Source organism: Hyla sarda, chromosome 8 (genome assembly GCF_029499605.1).
Source record: "Hyla sarda isolate aHylSar1 chromosome 8, aHylSar1.hap1, whole genome shotgun sequence".
NCBI lineage: Eukaryota > Metazoa > Chordata > Amphibia > Anura > Hylidae > Hyla > Hyla sarda.
Window position 1 is genome coordinate 191675903 of NC_079196.1, and position 21253 is coordinate 191697155.

The following is a 21253-nucleotide window of genomic DNA, read 5'->3' on the forward strand; positions in this document are numbered from 1 at the left end:
TGTATCTGGCCTAACCCAGCACCCATCCCCAATCACCCAGCACCAATCACCCAGCACCCATCACCCAGCACCCATCCCCAATCACCCAGCACCCATCACCCAGCACCCACCTTATGCAGGAATCTCCACACAGATCTGGTTCTTACACTGAAGAGATGGGCACCACACTAATATATGCTTACATTCTACAATATATAAGAGCTGGTAAAAAAAGAATTATAAATATACAAAGACGGCCGGGCATAGCACAGCATACAGGATGGAGGCAGGGAAGCTCCGCCTCCATTGCGCACAAGACTGACTTCGCATACTAGCAATGTGGGGCAATACCTAGAAAATGGGGAGACCAATTTTTGTATACTGCACTGTAACCTAGTGTATTGGGTTTAATGCGAGTAAACAACCTGTCAGTTTCCCTTTAATTATATACTGTACCCCCCTTAATGAACTATATACTGTGCCACCATTCATCTATTAATTCCCTATATACCTTACCCCCCCTTTATGAACTATATACTGTGCCACCATTCATCTATTAATTCCCTATATACCGTACCCCCCTTTATGAACTATATACTGTGCCACCATTCATCTATTAATTCCCTATATACTGTGCCACCATTAATGATCTATATACTGTGCCACTATTAATGAACTATATACTGTGTCACTATTATTTAACTATACTGTGCCACCACTAAGGGTGCGTTCACACGTGCATATTTTTTGCTACAGATCTGCTGCAGATTTGCTTTAGCAGATTTCTCTTTCCGTTGCCAATGTGAAGCAACATCTGCAGCAGATCTGCAGCAAAAATAGCCACATGTGAACGCACCCTAAGGATCTATACACAGTGCCAGCATACTTAAAAATATAATGTTCCAATATAATGAAATATATACTGTGCTTCCATAAATTCCCTATATACTGAGCTTACATAGTTATTACCTAGTACATAGGTAATATACACACATACAAAGAGACACTTTGACACATACATACAAGTACAAATATACATATAGAAACATAAATACACAGACACACATATAACATGGAATATATACTAAAAGATATAGCCAATAAGCACATCATACATACAGGTACACACATACAATCACTCACAGACATATACACACATACATAGATTCACTTGCTCATATATATATATATATATATATACACACACATACATAGATTCACTTGCTCATATATATATATATATATATATATATATATATATATATATATACACAAACACATACATACATACACACATACAAAGATTCACTTGCTCACATATATAGGCACATACATAGAGATACACACACACACACACACACACACACACACACATATATATACATACACACACACTGACATACAGTCACTCAATATATACACAGTCACTTACACTAAGGCCCCAGCCATCCCTCTCTGCACAGGCACATACATAGAGATACACACACACACACACACACATATACACATCATACAGACACACTGACATACAATCACTCACATCTATACACAATCACTTACAGTAAGTAAGGTTCCATCCCCCTCTGTATAGACTGAAGTTTCTGGCCGGGACAGACTGTGGGCGGGGCTTCTCTCTGCTTCCTCTGCTCCTGTCTCCTCTGTGTGGAGAGAAGCAGAGAAATGGCAGATAATGACAGGGTGAGTGGCGCCCCCTTGCTGCAGGGAGGGCACAGCACCCTCCATTAAACCACATACAAATGCCTCCAGCAATGGATCCTTTTTACTGAACCTGTCACCCTGCGTCTGCAGCTCCTTTTGTGAGGGCACTAGAGGGGCAGGTGAGGTAAAGGGCAGGGGCTCCAGCCCCCTTTCACTCCTATGTGTGCACGTCCCTGTGAGGACAGGATATGGGGTTGGGATATGACAACAATATATGAGGACGGGAAATGAAGACAAAAGCTTCCTCCTCTGTTGATTTTCCTCCACAACAAGGATGAGGAAGGAGAAACCGGGCAACGCCGGGTACTCAGCTAGTACAGAACATGAAGTATGTACATATCAGGACAAACATGTCCAACAAATATAAAACATAAACCTTGGAGCATCTCGTAGGACTAATATTGACATAGAGGCAGGTTCCAAAATACAACATTAAGAGCAACACTCAGGGCCCACTTACAAAAAATCAAAAACACCGGCCTTTGCTATTTACTGTGTTATCTCTGTTTTTGTTAAAAATAAGCGACCTTACTGACTTCACAAGAGCATGGAGTCTGGCACTGTCATCTATCTATCTTAAAGAAGAGACTGGGAAAGAACAGCATTTAAAAAAAAAAGAAAGAAAATGATGTGTCAGCGATCCAGACTCAAACCAAGGATCCACTTGATCCACTTGAAGAATAATCACAATCACTGCAAAGAATAAAAAAAAACAAAAAACATATTTCGGCTCAGATTTAAAGGGGTATTCCAGTGGAAAACTTTTTTTTTTGTTTTGGTTTACATCAACTGGTGCCAGAAAGTTAAACAGATTTGTAAATGACTTCTATTAAATAATCTTAATCCTTCCAGTACTTATCAGCTGCTGTATGCTCCACAGGAAGTTGTGTATTTCTTTTCTGTCTGACCACAGTGCTCTGTCCATGTCAGGAACTGTTCAGACCGTGAGCAAATCCACACATAAACACGAATGGAGGGGACGTGGTGCGGCGACACGGACACAGAAGCCCCAAGCTTACTGCAGTCCTGGCCTGGAGATTGCAAGGAGTTCGAATGGCCGCACTCCATGCAATCAGACATCTTATGCCCTATCCTTTGGATAGGGGATAAGATGTCTTGGGGCGGAGTACCCCTTTAAGTGTGATATCATTGCATTCATGTGTTCCCATAGTTCTCTTCAAAGGTACAGTAACAGCCCAGAAGTTTTTGGATATTCTAAGTCATTAACTTCATGGTCCAGACTTTGTTTTCAGGTGATGATGCAATCTTCCAGGATGTCCGCTCTTCTATCCATAGTGCTCAGCGCATTAGATCTTGGTTTCAGGAGCATTAAAATTAAGTTAAAGGGTTACTCCACTCCCCAGCGTCCGGAACATTGAGTTTCTGAACGCTGTGTGCGGGCTTCCGTGTTCATGCCCGCCCCCTTTTGACGTCACGCCCTGTCATGAGACGTCACGTCCCGCCCCCTCAATGAAAGTCTATGGGAGGGGGCGCGACGGCCGTCGCGCCCCCTACCATAGACTTTCATTGAGGGGGCAGGACGTGACGTCCCATGACGGGGCATGATGTCATGAGGGAGCGGGCGTGAACACGGAAGCCCGCACACAACGTTAAGGAACTCAATGTTCCGGATGCTGGGGAGCAGAGTAACCCTTTAAGCATCTCCCCTGGCCAGACCAGTTACCAGACTTGAATTTTATTGAGCTTGTGTGGGGGCATTCCTGAAAGCACGGTTAGGAGTAGATTCTCACCACCTGCTTCAGTCAAGGAAGCACTATCTGTATTAGTTGATATCATAATAATGAGGTACTGTGGGTTATTCATTTTGTCAGCTTATGTGCTAAACATTTATTTTAAGTCATTATGTACTTAAAGGGGTACTCCGGTGGGGAAAAAAAAATGTATCAACTGTTGCCAGAAAGTTGAACAGATTTGTAAATGACTTCTATTTAAAAATATTAATCCTTCCAGTACTTACCAGCTGCTGTATACTACAGAAAAAGTTATTTTCTTTTTGAATTTCTTTTCTGTCTAACCACAGTGCTCTCTGCTGACACCTTGGTATGTCTCAGGAACTGTCCAGAGCAAAAGCAAATGCCCATAGTTCCTGAGACATACCGAGGTGTCAGCAGAGAGCACTGTGGACAGACAGAAAAGAAATTCAAAAAGAAAAGAAACTTCCTCTGGAGAATACAGCAGCTGATAATTACTGGAAGGATTAAGATTTTCAAATCTGTTTAACTTTCTGACACCAGTTGATTTTGCAAAAAATCGTTTTCCACCGGAGTGCCCCTTTAACATTAGGAAACCCATATGCTCCATTTTTTCCCATCCATCTTATTTGAACTCATGTACCCCTTTTTAACTCTCCTTGGTGTTCAGATTGGACCCTCACCTTATGGCAATTTCAGGTACAAGAGGTGCACCCTTACAAAAATAGTCAAGTGCTTTGCCCTATAAAGCCATTCTAAGGCTATACATAAATGCCACCACTTCCGGGAATGTATCTATTATTTAGTGTGTTTAGGCGAATTGTACATTATTTAGACAGAGAACTACTTGCCATATAATTTTGGGTGCATTTTTTAGGACTTTTATTTTGTGAAGAACATGTCTTTTCCTCTATTTGGATTCAGTTCTGGATTTGGCTGAAAAACTGTACCCCTTCACATTATAATAACATATTAAAGAGGTTTTTTTTGGGGTTTCATTTATTTATTTAAAGAGCCCCAAATGCATTTAAATAACAGACTAGCAGTTAGTCACCTCTCTGATCCTCTTCGCATTGCTGATCCCTCATTCAGACTCTTGTGACACATGGCCTTCTATTTGGAGCAAATGTCACATGACCACTGTGACCACCAGCAGCCTCATTGGTCACGTGCCGTACTCCAGGCATCCTGACTATAAGCACTGAGTAGTGAGGCCCCAGAGTATGGCATGAGACCACTAAGGCCCTATAAGGTCAAAAAAGAAAACCTGTATATAAAAATAAATAAAAATCTCCTAGATTGGCACATTAACTTACATGCATCCCCCTTGCATCAATGTCTTCGTCTCAGTGTCCCCCGTTGTCCGGATCTGAAACCTAACATTTCTGTCCTTTTCATGGCGCATGCTGGCCGTAAACTACCGTTCAGTCCTGACTACCGAGTCAGTCCGGCTCTCTGCTGACTACCGGGTAAACTGCTATTAGACTTGATGCAATAAAGTCGCTAAAGGTCCAAGAGACACAGCAGTAAGCCAGGCACCCGAGCTATGTCTGATGCCATGTGGTCTCTGTCTCAGGGGAGTGGGGGGTTAAAAGAGAGGGACATGTTTCTGAGACGAAGATGCCACTGCCCTGCTGGTTTTTCGTGTTTTCAAGTAAATACAGGCACAAAGATGTGGCAAAAATCTAAAAATAAATAAATGCATATTTGTTACAAACTGGAACATCATGGGAAGAGAAAACTAAAGGAAAATAATTTTTATTAACCAAAAAAAAAAACACTTTTAGGTCTACTCATTTAAAGGGTTACTCCGCGCATGTTTGGAACAGTTTCTAAAGCTGGAGCCGCGACCGGGAGCTCGTGACGTCATAACTTCATCCCCTCATGACATTACGCCCCACCCCCTCAATGCAAGTCTATGGGAGGGGGCCTGACAGCCGTCACGCCCCCTCCCATAGACTTGCATTTAGGGGGCGGGGTGTGATGTGATGAGGGGGCGGGGTTATGATGTCACAAGCTCCCGGCGCCTGCTCCAGCGTTCGGAACAGTTTGTCCCAAACGCTGAGCAGTACCCCTTTAAGGAGCAGGTACCAAGATTGTACAAATATGTAGTAGTGTACAATGAAGCAAACCTCTCAGATAACCAAAAATGATGAACAACTAATTTATAACTGCTGACATCTAGGTATAAAGTATTTTGTCATTTTTATGACACTGTCCCTTAAAGAGTAAACTTTGCCCCATTTCTTCACATATGTAGGAAGCAAAACACTTGGCAAACGATATGGGACACAGGGCAAAACCTTGATTTGCTGACAGAAGAAGCTTCAGACAATGTTAAGAGAGCTGAGAACTCCAAATTGTAATTTTCCATGTCGCATTGATTGTTCAGCTAATAAATCAATGTTTTAAGTGATGAATGAAGTATTAGTTGGCTACATAAACTATTTGGACATAAGTATTGGCTCCATCTCTAAAAGCGTGTCATTTAGAAAAATGCAAAGTCTGCTTGACAATAGTGTTGGGCGCGAATATTCGCAATGCGAATATTTATCGCGAATATCGCATATTCGTGAATTTGCGAATATTGTGAATGTATCGTAAATATTCGCAATTACAAATATTCGCATTTCTATTTTCACAGTACACATCACAGTGATCATCCCTTTCTGCTTCCAGCTTGTGGTGTAAACAAGGCTCCAATACTAGTTACTGTGTCAGACCGGCAGGCACCCCAAAATGCGCATATGCGGATATTGATCCCTCCCTTCTTTTAGCTCTTTTATCACGTGATATTGCACATGCGCATGTGAATTTTATGGTGAATGCGCATGCCCATGCAAAATTTATGGCACATAGTACAAAAAAAGGCCACAAATATTGCAAATATGCAAATTTTGCGAATATATGACGAATATTCGTCCATATATTCGCCAAATATCGCGAATTCGAATATGACCTATGCTGCTCAACACTACTTGACATGTCAAAAGTTTTGATCAGTTGGGGTCTCAGTGGTGAGAACACGTGGTGTGCACTTCACTACCTGGCTTGGCGCTTTCTCTGACTTATTTCAGAGATGGCTACTATAGATTACAGCCTGCCTACATCTAATGATCTCAGGGGGTCTCAGCACTGAAATCCTGACCCATCAAAATGTTTGACATGTCATCAGGTTTTCCTAAATGACAGTAACCCTTTAATCATTGAATTCAGGTGTTTCATTCTGTCCCATTGCCACAGGTGGATAAAATCCATCCCCTACCAGTGTAGTCACCATTCTAAAGAGCTCACTGAATTCTAGGATGGTCCTGTAATAGGAGCCACCGCTGCAACAGTCCTTGGTCTCCCTAAAAGAAGATCTTCCACCATCAGCTTTGAGTGATATTATTGAGAAGTGGAGGCACTTATAAAGGGCAACAACTCATTTTGGTCATGGCAGACCCTGCAAAGTTACCAAACAGGCTCCTAGGGCATAAACGTTACCAATCCTCATAACTGCCTAGATCCAGCTCGCATCTTGTATAAATTCAGTGCAAAACTGTGCCCAGCTGGAAGTTTTATGGCATGGGTTTCCATGGCTGAGCATCTGTATGCCAGTCTTACATCACCAATGCCAAGTGTCGGATGAAGTGGAGTAAAGCAGCCACTACTGGACTTTGGAGCAAAAGAAACATGTTCTGTGGAGTGATGGTTCATGCTTTTATATCTGGCAGTTTATAGCAGAGTCCAGAAGAATTTTACTTGCTGACTGCATTGTGCCCAATGCTGATCGGGCCAATGTCCGGCATTAACCCTTTGATGCTATAAACTTTGACATCTAAAAGTGCTGAAATCCACATGCCAATAGCTCACGGAAGCAGAACGGGATACCTGCTGCGAAATTGGGCGGTCCTGATCACCTGTAAGGATGGAGAAAAGTCTCTTACCTGCTTCCCTGCCATCCAATCGGCGCTCCTATGCTGCAGGAAAACAAGACAGCTGTAGCAATTGAGTGCCAATAACACTGACCAATGCTGTTCAATAAAAGTTTGAATCCCCCACCCCCCCCCACTTTTCCCATTTTTAAACCTATCCAGGACCAAGGGCGTTCAGGTACGCCCTCGCGTCCTTGGACTTAAGGGCAAAAGGGCGTACCTGTATGCCCTCAGCGTTTCCATTCACCGCCGGTAACCGGGCTGCGAACGGAACTGTCTGCCTGCTGAAATCCTTCAGCAGGCATCCCATGCAAAGTCCTGGGGGGGGGGGGGGGGGCATACAAAGCCAAAGGGCATGCTGGGACTTGTAGTTTTGCAACAGCTGGAGGCACATTTTTTTCTATGAAAAAGTGTGCCTCCAGCCTCTCTCACTTTGGAGCCCTGTTGTATTTCAAGGCTACAGTTTAGGGCCACATATGGGGTATTTCCCTATTCGGGAGAAATTGCATTACAATTTTTTTTTGTCGGGGGGCTTTTTCTCCTTTTAACCCTTATGAAAATGTAAAGTTGGGGTCTACACCAGCACATTAGCGTAACATGCTGGTGTTGCCCCATAGCTTTCATTTTCACAAGAGGTAAAAGGAAAAAAGAGCCCCAAAATTTGTAACACAATTTCTCCTGAATGCGGGAATACCGTATATGTGGGGGTAAAGTGCTCTGCGGGCACACAACAAGGCTCAGGAGTGAGAGTGCACCATGTACGTTTGAGGTCGAAATTGGTGATTTGCACAGGGGTGGCTGTCATGGCGGTTCTGACATAAACTAAAAAAAAAAAAAAACTACCATTTTGGAAACTACACCCCTCATGGAATGTAACAAAGGGTATAGTGAGCCTTAACACCCCTTGACAACATTTTGTAAAATTTGGACATGAAAATGAAAAATGAAATTTTTTTGGTGTTACCACAAATTTTTTAATACCTTTTCTTTTGAGTAAGGAAATCCCCCATATGAGGAGGTTAAGGGAGATAATTTGGCTGGAATTGAAAGCCACGTGTGTTTACAAAGCCCCCATGGTGCCAGAACAGTGGACCCCCCCCCACATGTGACCCCATTTTGTAACCTACACTCCTCATGAAATGTAATAAGTGTACAGTGAGGACACCCACAGGTGTCTGACAGATTTTTTGAACAGGGGTCCATGAAAATGAAAAATTTTATTTTTCATTTGCACAGCCCACTGTTCCAAAGATCTGTCAAAAGTTGGGTTTCAATGCTCACTGCACCCCTTCTTACATTCTGTGAGGAGAGTAGTTTCTGAAATAGGGTCACATGTGGGGGTGTCTACTGTTATGGTAGTACGGGGGCTTTATGAACGCACATAGCCCCCGACTTCTATTCCAACCAAATTCTCTCTTGAAAAGGACAGTGGCGCTCCTTCTCTTCTGAGCATTGTAGTTCGCCCACAGAGCACTTTACATCCACATATGGGGTATTTCCATACTCAAAGAAATGGGGTTACAAATTTTGGGGGGAATTTTCTCCTATTACGCCTTGTGAAAATGAAAGATTTGGGGTAATACAAGCATATAAGTGAGAAACATTTTATTTTTCATTTTTATGTCCAACTTTGGCGAAAATTTGTCAATCACCTGTGGGGTTTTAAGGCTCACTATACCCCTTGTTACGTTCCTTGAGGGATGTAGTTTCCCCAATAGTATGCCATGTGGTTTTTTTTCTGTTCTGGCAGCATGGGGGCTTCCTAAATGCGACATGCCCCCAAAAACCATTTCAGCAAAATTTGCTCTCCAAAAGTCTTTGTCGCTCCTTCCCTTCTGAGCCCTCTAGTGCACCCACAGAGCACTTTACATCCACATATGAGGTCCTTCCTTACTCAAGAAAAATTAGGTTACACATTTTGGTGGCTTTTTCTCCTTTTACTCCTTGTAAAAATGAAAAAAAAAATGGGTCTACAAGAACATGTTAGTGTAAAAAGTGAAGATTTAGAATTTTCTCCTCCACTTTGCTACTATTCTTGTAAAACACCTAAAGGGTTAACAAACTTTCTGAATGTCATTTTGAATACTTTGAGGGGCGCAGTTTTCATAACGGGCCCATTATGGGGTATTTTGAGCATAAAGACCCTCAAATTCACTTCACAACTGAACTGGTCTCGAACTGGTCTCGAAAAAATTCTAATTTTGAAATATTCGTGAAAAATTGGAAAATTGCTGCTAAACTTTGAAGCCTTCTAATGTCTTCTAAAAGTAAAAATATGTCAATTTTATGATGCCAACATACAGTAGACATATTGTTTATGTGAATCAATATATCATTGATTTGGAATGTCCATTTTCCTTTCAAGCAGAGAGAGAAAAATGCAAAGTTTTCAAATTTTTCATGACATTTTCAAATTTTTCACCAAGAAATGATGCAAGTAGCGCCGAAAATTTACCACTAACATAAAAAAGAATATGTCACAAAAAACTATCTCAGAATCAAATTCATAAGTAAAAACATACCAGAGTTATTAACCCCTTAAGGACCAGACCCATTTTGGCCTTAAGGACCAGACCAATTTTATTTTTGCATTTTCGTTTTTTTCCTCCTCGCCTTCTAAAAATCATAACTCTATTATATTTCCATCCCCAGATCCATATGAGGGCTCGTTTTTGCATCACCAATTGTACTTTGTAATTACATTATTTATTTTACCATAAAATGTACGACGCAACCAAACAAATATTATTTATGTGGGGAAAATTGAAAAGAAAACTGCAATTTAGCAAATTTTGGAAGGTTTTGTTTTCACGCTGTACACTTTCAGGTAAAAATGACATGTTTTCTTTATTCTGTGGGTCAATATGATTAAAATGATACCCATGATTATATTCTTTTCTATAATTGTACCGCTTAAAAAAATCTTAAACCATTTTAACAAAATTAGTATGTTTGAAATTGCCCTATTTTGACCACCTATAACTTTCTCATTTTTCCGTATATGGGCGATATGAGGGCTCATTTTTTGCGCCATGATCTGTAGTTTTTATCAGTATTACTTTTGCTAAGGTTTTACTTTTTATTATTTTTTTTTTTTAAATGTGACAAAAAAGCAGCTGTTTTGGACTTTTTTTAAAAAATGTTTTACGTTTACGCCGTTCACCGTATGGGATAATTAACAATATATATATATTTTTTCCATTTATAAGGGTTTTTTATTTTTATTTTTTTTAACATTCAAACAAGAGTACAAGACAAAATAGAAGTATTATCTCAAAAGCAACAGAACATTAGTCGCAATCACACAACAACAGTGCATCAGCAAGAAAACACATAGCCAACGTGAACAGAAGGCAAACCTATTGTCATAGTAGAGTGTCATCTACTCAATAGCTTGAAGTGCAACAAAATCAGCATAGAACAAAAGAAAAGTTAAAAAGGAAACAAAGCAGGGGAGGAGGAGATTTGGAGGAAGGATCCACCCGAACAAAGAGGGAAACGAGTGGGGAGGAATAGGAAGACAAGTGAAGGATAAAGTAGGAACATCAAGCGTAGGAAGAGAAAAGTATTGACCTGTGCTCCGCCGAGCGGCCCCTCCACAGCCCGGTCCCAGCGCCAGCCCAACACAAGACCAAGATCACCGCCACAGATAACAGGGTGACTGCCAGATGAGGGATGGGGGAGGGGGGTCAAAGAGGTCAGCTCATCTAGGGCCCAACAGGGGGGGGGGGTAGGGAGTTGCAGCGGCTATACTGTCCCAAACAGGGGAGACTCAACAAAGGTCAGCCATGGTGACCAGATGGAGGTGAATTTGTCCATTCTGCTGTTGGAGTCCGCCATCAACTCCTCCATCCTACACACAAACAGGACCTCTCTGTACCATTTAGAAATTGTTGGGGGGGGGGGAGACTTTTTTCCATTTTCTCGGTATCAAAGCTCTGGCAGCCATCAGCAAGAAATTAGCCAGGGTCTTGGAAAGCGTTTTCCGAGATGCTGGTTGGATGGATAACAGAAGTATCTTAGCCTCATTGGGGATGGTGATGCCAGTGATGTGAGTTATACGAGAGAGTACAGTCGACCAAAAGGGAGAGAGTAAAGGGCAGGCCCACCATATATGAGTCATCGTACCGCGGGACCCCCCGCAACGCCAGCACAGGTCTGAAACATTAGGATACATCTTTTGGAGCACTGACGGTACCCTGTACCAGCACAATAAGATTTTGTAATTGGTCTCCTGAGATCAACAGGAAACCGACATCCTATGGCAAGAGAGAAATGCGGAAGATCAATCTGGGGGAGCAAAGGTGGTGCATAGTTCCGCCTCCCAATAACAATATATATTAATAGTTCAGACTTTTACGCACGTGACAATACCGAATATGTGTATTAATAATTTTTTTTATGCTTTTTTGGAGGTAAAATGGGAAAAACGGACGTTTTACTTTTTTTATTGGGGGAGGGGATTTTTCAATTTTTTTTTACTTTTTTATTTAAAATTTTGTAACTTTTTTTTACACTTTATATGTCCCCATAGGGGACTATTCATTGCAATCAGTTGATTGCTAATACTGTGCAGTGCTATGTATAGGACACAGCACTGCTCAGTATTATCGGTGATCTTCTGCTCTGGTCTGCTCGATCTCAGACCAGAGCAGGAGACCCTGGGAGATGGCCGGAGCCAGGTAAGGGGACCTCAGGCCGCCATGCTGGATGATCGGATCGCCACAGCAGCGCTGCGGGCGATCCGATCATCCATTGAAAGTACTGCAGTGCCGCAGATGCTGTGATCTGTATTGATCGCGGCATCGGAGGGGTTAATGGCGGACATCCGCGCGATCGCTGATGTCCGCCATTACCGGCGGGTCCCTGGCGGGCATGACGCGAGCATCGCTCCAGTGCTCGCGATCATGTCGGCGCGTCAATGTATGTCATGGTGTGCTAAGTACCACATCGCCATGACGTACATTTACGTCCATTGAGCAAGGGGTTAATGCTCAAAGAGACAGTGGTTAGATTTGTAAAAAAAAAAATAAAATTCTCTGGTCAATTCTGGTGCCAGAAAGTTAAACAGATTTGTAAATTACTTCTGTTTAAAAATCTTAATCCTTCCAGTACTCGTCAGCTGCTGTATCCTACATAGGAAGTCCTTTTCTTTTGAATTTCTTTTCTGTCTGACCACAGTGCTCTCTGCTGACACCTCTCTCACTATCAGGAACTGTCCAGAGTAGGAAAGGTTTGCTATGGTGATTTTCTCCTGCTCCAGGCAGTTCCTGACATGGACAGAGGTGTCAGCAGAGAGCACTGTGGTCAGACAGCAAAAAAATTCAAAAAGAACAAAACTTCCTCTGTAGTATACAGCAGCTTATAAATACTGGAAGGATTAAGATTTTTAGATAGAAGTATTTTACAAATCTTCTTAACTTTCTGACACCAGTTGATTTAAAAAAAAAAAAAAATGCTTTCCACTGGAGTACCCCTTTAATATCATAATGGGCTTGGTCCTTAAAGGGTGTAAATAAAATGAAACAAAAAAAATAATAATAATAATAAAAAAAAAATAATATATATATATATATATATATATATATATATATATATATATACTAATGATGTCGACAAAAAATACAATAAGAATCATTTGGCCAATCTAGTCTGCCCAATATTTCTGAATACTATGACTAGCCCCTGGCCTTATGCTATTTGAGAAAAATTCTCTAACATTGCTGTGTGAGCTTTACACCCTGGCAATGGCCCAACTACCAAACAGATAAAATAATAATTTACTATAGTTTTGGATTATCAGACACCATTACATCATAATGAGTTTTGTTTAAAATGTATTTATGTGTTAAAGAATAACATATAATAGTATAAATATATAGTATAAAAAAACTCCTATCTGAGCTGAATGGCAATAGGCCAGTAGGTTTATTGTAGGTTATTTGTACCCTAGTAAAGATTAACACATTTAGGAGGATTAGGTCCATGTGTATAAATATCATGACCGCGGCACATTCAGAGAGGACTCTTCACAGAACCTCACCATGGCTTTTATTACCTATCTTTTGACTAGAGTCGATGTGTTACTATTTTTTTCAGCTTTTGTTGCAATATTCATCTATTGGTTTAATGGATCTAAGAAGAGCACAGCAAAGATGCCTCCAGGACCTACCCCTCTCCCTATCATTGGCAACCTACATTTAATGGACCTGAATAAGCCCCACCAATCACTGATGGAGGTATTGTACTGTTCTATATGTACCATATAGTCTAATAGGGTGCCATAGTGTAGAAGGGAGCATGGCTGGTGGGTTGCTAAATGAAACAGGAGCATAAATGAATTTACAATTGACAATGGGGGACATTTATGAAACATTGCTTTTGTAGTCTATTTTTTAGTAATTTTTTTTTCAACTACTGTTTTTCTTACGTGCAACAAATTTATTATTCTGTCGCATGGCCTTAATAAATTTGTCGCACCTAAGCAAAAGCGGGAAAATCTCTCCACGTAAGCAAAAGCTGTGAGGTAAGTGCCGGAGATTGCTCTGCTGTTCCCGCGTTAGCTAAAGAGGTGGGTCTTTGCTATCTTCACTTGTTCCTCAGGCTCAAAATCATCCAGCGTTGCCTAACCCGTTGTGATGGCACAAGTAGGTGGTAAGAGGAGGTCCAAATCCAAACACGTTTCCTAGCCTAGTGCCGCGGAAGAAATATTACAAAGTATGTCGTCCGCCATTGCCACAACCCAACCTGTAGGAGACTCTATTTAACCAAAACTCAACCAATACATTTGGCAAAGATATTTTGAGTTTTAAGTGAATAAAAATGGTTCTCATATGCGTTTTTTTTGTCAGTATTCTTTTTATTTTTAAAATAGAAGTTTAATTTAGGTTTTGATAAAGCAAATATTGGAATTAGCTTGAGTAGAAGAGGTTGATTATGGCGATCAGTGTCCAAAGAATAAAGGGAAATAAAACTCTCCAAAAATAAAAATACATTTAATAAAAGAGGACAGTTCATTTTAGAGGATGTAAGGCAGTGTAGTAAGCCAGGAATGTGCTGGAGTAAATTTAAGCAAAGTTTTCCTCTATTGCGACTTTTTAGAGAGAGTCGCATTTTTATAAAACTCTTACTACTGCAAGTCAATTTCTAAAACCTGCTTATATAAGCCAAAATCAATTTTCTTGCTATTCTCGCTCTTAGGGATAATTGTCGCACAGAAAATTGCGCAGTCGCAGTTGCGACTTTTCTGCGACAATTATATGAAAGAGAAAACAGGTAAATGCTTTTATAAATGTCCCCCAATAAGTCCCATAGTCATGTCACTTAGCCATAAAGATAGGGAAGGGGTTATCCTAATAAATAATTCTCATCCAAAGAGGTAGAGGCTGCTTTACCGATTAGCTCTCAGCAGAATACTTCAGTTCATTGTTGTTCACCTATGTTTCTGCAGTTTCCAGCTGTGGGTATAGACTGACTTTCATAGCCTTACTATCTATACTCACTTCACCAGGCCTTGCCAGAAGGTTTTCAGGTCCTGGATTGTCACAAGGATCTTGTATCCTCAAAGTTATCCTTGCTGTTTAGTAAATCCTTGGTTCGCTTGACTGATATAATTATATTCTACGCGGAAAACTCTGAAAAATACTGGGAATTCATGAGGTGGAGCATTGCATGTAGAGTAGGAGTACTGTGTTAGTTGAGGACATTAGCAAAGGTGTTCCTGGATTGTCATACTGTAGGGAGAGGAGATGCCAGTCAAGATGTATATGTTCTGAATGCAGAGAATGAAATACGCTGCTTGTCATTAGAGGAAAAATAGAATACTAAAATGGTTTGTTAATTCTTCCAAAATCATTATTCTAATGCGTTTGACCACTTTTAGTTTGTTTCCTGTGTTTTATGTCCTTGAGGACATCATTCTATATGTCAGCATGCCTTGGCATCTCTAGAAGACTCATATGAACATCATATATTGGTAAATAAGGTTTATTTTACTGCCTTTCATGCTTTCCTCAAGTGTGTGATACTGCTGTGTTGTCTTTCATGCATCACTCCCTGCCTAGTTTGCAAACTTGTTGTTGTGGATTTCCTGTAGCTGCGGTACACTCTAGCTGGAAACTCTTCCAGCTCTATCTCCCTCCTATTACACTTTCTCAATTGTAACGCTACCCACCATGCCCATAGGAGTCCCCCATAAAATAGGAGGGATATACAGTTAACTAAATTCCCAGGTAAGGTAGACAGCAAAAACAGGACTTCCTGTCAGACCCACCCCTCTTTCCCCCCTCTGCAGTGTTGCAACTTTATATGGGCTGGACTTTATATAACTCACAGAAAATGTGACTACTCTTTCATAAAAATTGCAGGGGTATCAGTATGGGTGTTTATGCTACACATATGGCATCCTAATTATTCTAGCAAGGTTAGTGCTGCCTAATATGAAGGCAGCCATGACCATGTCACCAGTTTCCTTTAAACCCCTTCCTCAGGAACTATGCCCACTCCATAAACGCCAGGTGTTGGCTGTGTATTAGAGCTGCCACAGCATTGACAGTGGCTGGAATGTGAGATAACTATAATTCAGCAGTTTAACCTCTTAGATGCCACTACCAATAATGATCATGACATATAGGTGGTTGGTTTGGTGTGGCAACCCCCTCTACCATTTAATTGTAGACCCTCAAAAGTGCTAATTTGGAACAGTTGATAACCAAGCCAGAATAATGGCCAAAACATCCTATTGTCTCTATTACCACTGGAGGAAAGAAAGGTGCATCAGTAGGTTCACTTTCTTTAACCTTGACTGTTCCTGCAAAACAGGTGCCACTGGTAAAATAAGTGCAGAGAAGACATAGGGCACCCCTGCTTGGTTCCTCTACCCAAAGTTTGAGCCAAGATAGGAAATTAGGTCTTTCTATATTCTCCCCAATACTGTACATAGGTATTCCCATTCAGCAGTGGCATCCTATGAACATAGTCAAGTCCAACCACCATAACTTTTGGCAAAATTTAAACACCTGTGAGTAATAGAAAAATTTGATTGATTGGAACTAACCTTGGCAAGAATTGTCTAATAAAAAAAACAAGAAATGGGGCAAAATATTTTTGTACACCTCTGTGAAAAGCCCTTCCAATGCTGCAGCTTTATCATTGCCATAGTAGCTAATGGACCATATTTCCAAGCTTTCATTATGCTCAGCAGATAACATTGGGGATTTAACCTGGGACATCCATCCTGGCCTACCTAACTAATCATGGTCAAGCTTTTAAGGCTACAGACAGATTGCAACACTCTATGCCAAACAAGTGTCCGAATTTTGATACAAGATTCTGGCATGGTTTAAGCCAACTAATACTTACTCTAAACATAGACTAGACCAGTGGTTCTCAACCAGGGGTACGTGTACCCCTAGGGGTACGCCACAGGTTGTGCGGAGGTATGGCAATTCGCTAACAAATAACAGCCATGCATTGTCCAGTATTTGTCAGCGCAGAGTGGGGATTGGATGCGTTACATGAGCTGTAGTGGCTGCCGGGCCTGATGTGTGACGGCCCTGACATTGCGCGGAGGTGTCGTCACAGCGCAGAAGGACGTCACCCGTCAGTGCGGCCCTCCAACTCCCGCCGAGCGGGATAGACACAGGCCTGGTAAGTATGTTAAATTAAGTGTAGCACTGCAGTATGGGAGGGTGTTATTTTATGTATCTCATATATTGACCCAGGGGGATGGGGGGAATAATGATATAAGGGGATTAAGATGGGAGGGGGGTAGTGGCAAAAGGGAATCAGAGGGAGGGGGGAATAATGGCACAAGGCGATTAAGATGGGGGGGGTAATTATTCCCCCCTTCATCTCAATCACCTTGTGCCATTATTCCCCCCTCCCTCTGATTCCCTTTTGCCATTATCCAATTATGGCAAAAGTGGATGGGAGGGGGGAATAATGGCACAAGGGGAGCAGACGCCATTATGAAATTAAGTACTTTTATGACTTATTTTGTCCATGGGTACCCCTTGTGCGTAAGTTCGAACTTACGAGTAGTGTTGCTCGCGAATATTCGCAATGGGAATTTTATTCGCGAATTCGTAATTACGAATATACGTTTATTTTTTATTTTTATTTTAATTTTATTTTTTTCACAGTACAAATCACAGTGATCATCCCTCTCTGCTTCCAGCTTGTGTGGTGTAAAGAAGGCTGTAATACTACTGTGTGAGACTGGTGTGCGAATTTTCGCATATGCGAATATTTGCATACGCAAATTTTCGCATATGCAAATTTTCACTTATGTTAATTTTGTATATGCTAATTTTCACATATGTTAATTTTCGCATACGCAAATTTTTTACATATGCGAAAATAAAACGAGAGTATTACGAATATGCGAATATATGACAAATATTCGTCCATATATTCGCGAATATTCGCGAATATTCGCGAATTCGAATATGGCCTATGCCGCTCAACACTACTTACGAGCGAGGGGTACCCACGGACATACTTTCACCCTTTGGGGGTACAGTTGCGAAAAACGTTGAGAACCACTGGACTAGACAGTCGAAGAATGCAACAGATTTATGTTACAGCATGAGCCGCTGTGATAAATCTAGCGCATTCTTAGAGTATCTAGTCTAAGTTTCCACTTAGACAGTTTTAATGAATACGGGCCAATGTGTCTGGGAAATACATTAACATTTTTACAGATAAAAAACTAATATGAAAAGAAGTTCACACGTTTATAATCATAAAATAATACTTTATTGAAAAACAAAAAATGATAAAATATGGACAGCTTTATTAAAATCTGGATAATGTGAGGGCCTCAGATGATAGGCCGAGCAACCAACAGAGCAGCATAATAATCGTCATAAATACCTGGAAGCACCTGTTTTATTATATCATGCTAATCCATGTCTAGTGAAGGGGGTGTACAAATACAACTATTATATTCCCCTTTAAGTGGGTATTGTTACCCTATCAGTGCTATCAAGTTTAGCTCTGATAACCACCCTATTGCAGCTCAGTAAAGTGCCAAGGCTACTTAAATGTAAATAAAGTGCATGATGAAGATTCATAAGGTGCATTCGTGCTTACCCATTTGGTTCTGCTCTGTACCCCAATGCCGAAACGTATTATTTTAGGATTATAAGCTGTGTAGTGTGAACTCCTTTTCTTTGGTGTATCATATTTAAGGTCATTTTTCCACTTCAAAAATAGAATCTATTTAGACACAATGTAGCCATGAGGGCCATATATGTGAATTGGTGTAATTTAGGATTCTTTCTTTTTGGATTGTAGATAAAAAAAACAAATTATTTTATATTTGACTGAAATGATTATGATATTTTGCAGATGTCTAAGAAGTATGGTGAAGTCTTTACTCTACAGTTTGGACCCAAAAAAGTGGTGGTTATTGCTGGGTACAAGGCTGTGAAAGAGGCACTCGTCACCCGAGCTGAGGATTTTGGAGACAGGGCGATTACTCCAATCTTCAGTATAACCTCCAATGATCATGGTAATATTGGAGTCTATTATTGAGCATTTAATAAATATTATAATCTAAGCTTGTTGGTGTAGCCGAATAGTATAAAGTCTGCCTTTAGATATTACAGAGACAATTGCTGATTCTTCTAATCTGCTATATGAAGAGTTACCAAAATCTCCAGAATGTGGAATTTAGTAACAAATTTTATAAATTGGAAGTACCCGCCTTGAAAAAAAAGTTGCGCAGATGTATGAAAGGTTAATTGTTATAAGTGTAGAAAAATACTTGCTTCATATAAAGCCGCACACAATTCAAAATGTAGGCCATAAAGAGAACACTCCAAATTCTGCACCAGCTTTTAGACATTATTCTTTTTTCATCTTCATTTTACTTCCTCTTCTTTCTTCTTTTTTTTCTACATCTCCTTTTTCATCTTTTTTCCATCTACTCTTTCTCTTATATCATCATCATTCTTCTTCCCTTATTTCCTCCTACCTTCCTCATCTTCTTTCTCTTTGTTTTCCTTAATCATTTCCATGAATAGATGCCGATAGCCAGCACTCGATAAGACCTTAAAGGAGAAGTATCGTTCACAAAGTATCTCATGTAAGTGTAACGTTACTTTCCCCACATTTAACTGTATTTCAGGTGTCATTTTTACCAATGGAGAATTATGGAAATCTATGAGGAGGTTCACCCTATCAACCCTTCGAGACTTTGGAATGGGAAAGAAACTACTAGAATCGAAAATTCAAGATGAAATAATCCCTTTTATAGAAAAAATAAAATCTTTTAATGGTAAAATAAGTGTTTACGAATATCAATAATCCAAATTTTCTTTACTTAGTCTTGTTCTACTTTCTTAGTCTTGTTCTACTTTCCAGCCATTACAGCTAATCACAGGATTTAGAAAATAGGTTGGGTTTAAAGAACACGCCCCTCTTTTTAGCCGACCATGCCCCTATCCTGGCTGACCAAGCCTTCTTTTCATGTTTGTCGGGTTTGTGGGTTTGTTTTGGCGCATTGCATCACAATTTCCAGCACAGGCAGATTGGGGAGCATTGCACCACAGTTTGGCACACAACCCGAAAAAGCAGGTTGGATTTACAATAGTAAATCAGGGCCATTAGAGGGGTGGAAACCATTGTTTTTTTTTTAAATCAACTAATGCCAGAAAGTTATGCAGATTTGTAAATTACTTTTATTTAAAAATCTTAAGTCTTCCAGTACTTATCAGCTGCTGTATGATCCAGAGGAAGTTATGTATTTCTTTTTTTTTTTTCAATTGATTTTTATTGAAAATTTAACAGGTAAGTAAAACATGTCAATACTATGTATTTCTTTTTAGTCTGACCACAGTGCTCTCTGCTGACACCTCTGTCCATGTCAGGAACTGTCCAGAGTAGGAGCAAATCCCCATAGCAAACCTCTCCTGCTCTGAACAGTTCCTGACTCAGACAGAGGTGTCAGCAGAGAGCACTGTGGTCAGAACTGGAAATAACTACACAACTTTCTCTATAGCAAACAGCAGCTGATGGTAGTACTGGAAGGGTAAAGATTTTTTAAAAAGAAGTACATTTACAATGTATAACTTTTTTCCCCCCACCAGAATACCCCTTTAAGTACCCCTCTAAGATCAATATTTTCTATTTAAAGGACAGCATGGAAAAAAGCATGAAATACCAATGTAAATAAAAAACTAATGCTAATAAAGGAAATTTAAAATAATCCCATAACAGATTATCTAACTATGAATTTAAGAGTAGGATGCAGCAATGCACTGTGGATGCACTGCATAGAGCGAAATCTGCAGAATATTCATAGCAAAAATCATTTTGCTTCTGATTTGCTATGAATTAGTCCCAAATTTGCAGCACAATACACAACAGAAAACATCTAATTCTATCTTCAGGATTTCAATTGTCATCCCAGTTGTAGACTTGCTCCAAAGCAGTTGGGGTAATGGTCTATTATCATCAAGTGAAGGTACTTTTCGGGTTGAGAAGTGTTGCCTGACACATCATCTACGGCCATTTATAATGTATACTGTGTCATTTCTTTACACTTTCTGTTGTTGTTTTACTGTTTCTTCTTTTAGGTAAACCCTTTGATACACATATAACAAACTATGCCATATCCAATGTAATCTGCGCTATTATTTTTGGGGAAAGGTTTGAGTATGACGACCCAACATTTCAAAATCTGATCAGAATGATAGATGAAAATACCAGACTGGTTGGTACTCCCAAAGTGATGGTAAGAAAACTAACATATAGCTATTCTTTGAGTGAACAGTGTTTAGTATACATTTAGGACCAGGGCAGATGATACTGGTATTGAATACCCTTGACACAAAGTTTGTCCAAACCAACTATCAGCTCCCTCCCACTAACTACCAGTCCATGCATGGATGCTGCTTAAGAGCCAGTCACTTTAGGGCC

At 40.4% G+C, this 21253-nt stretch overlaps 1 protein-coding gene across 1 annotated transcript in view; it reads left to right on the forward strand.

The window, feature by feature from the left end:
- The first annotated feature begins 13365 nt into the window (after window positions 1–13365).
- The window catches only part of LOC130283928 (cytochrome P450 2K4-like), a 28143-nt gene continuing 20255 nt past the window's right edge, over window positions 13366–21253 (forward strand). The window contains exons 1-4 of the mRNA XM_056533700.1: window positions 13366–13566; window positions 18680–18842; window positions 19461–19610; window positions 20911–21068. Coding sequence (XP_056389675.1) covers window positions 13372–13566; window positions 18680–18842; window positions 19461–19610; window positions 20911–21068 — 666 coding nt within the window. The 5' untranslated portion in view covers window positions 13366–13371. The remainder of the gene's footprint in view (window positions 13567–18679; window positions 18843–19460; window positions 19611–20910; window positions 21069–21253) is intronic.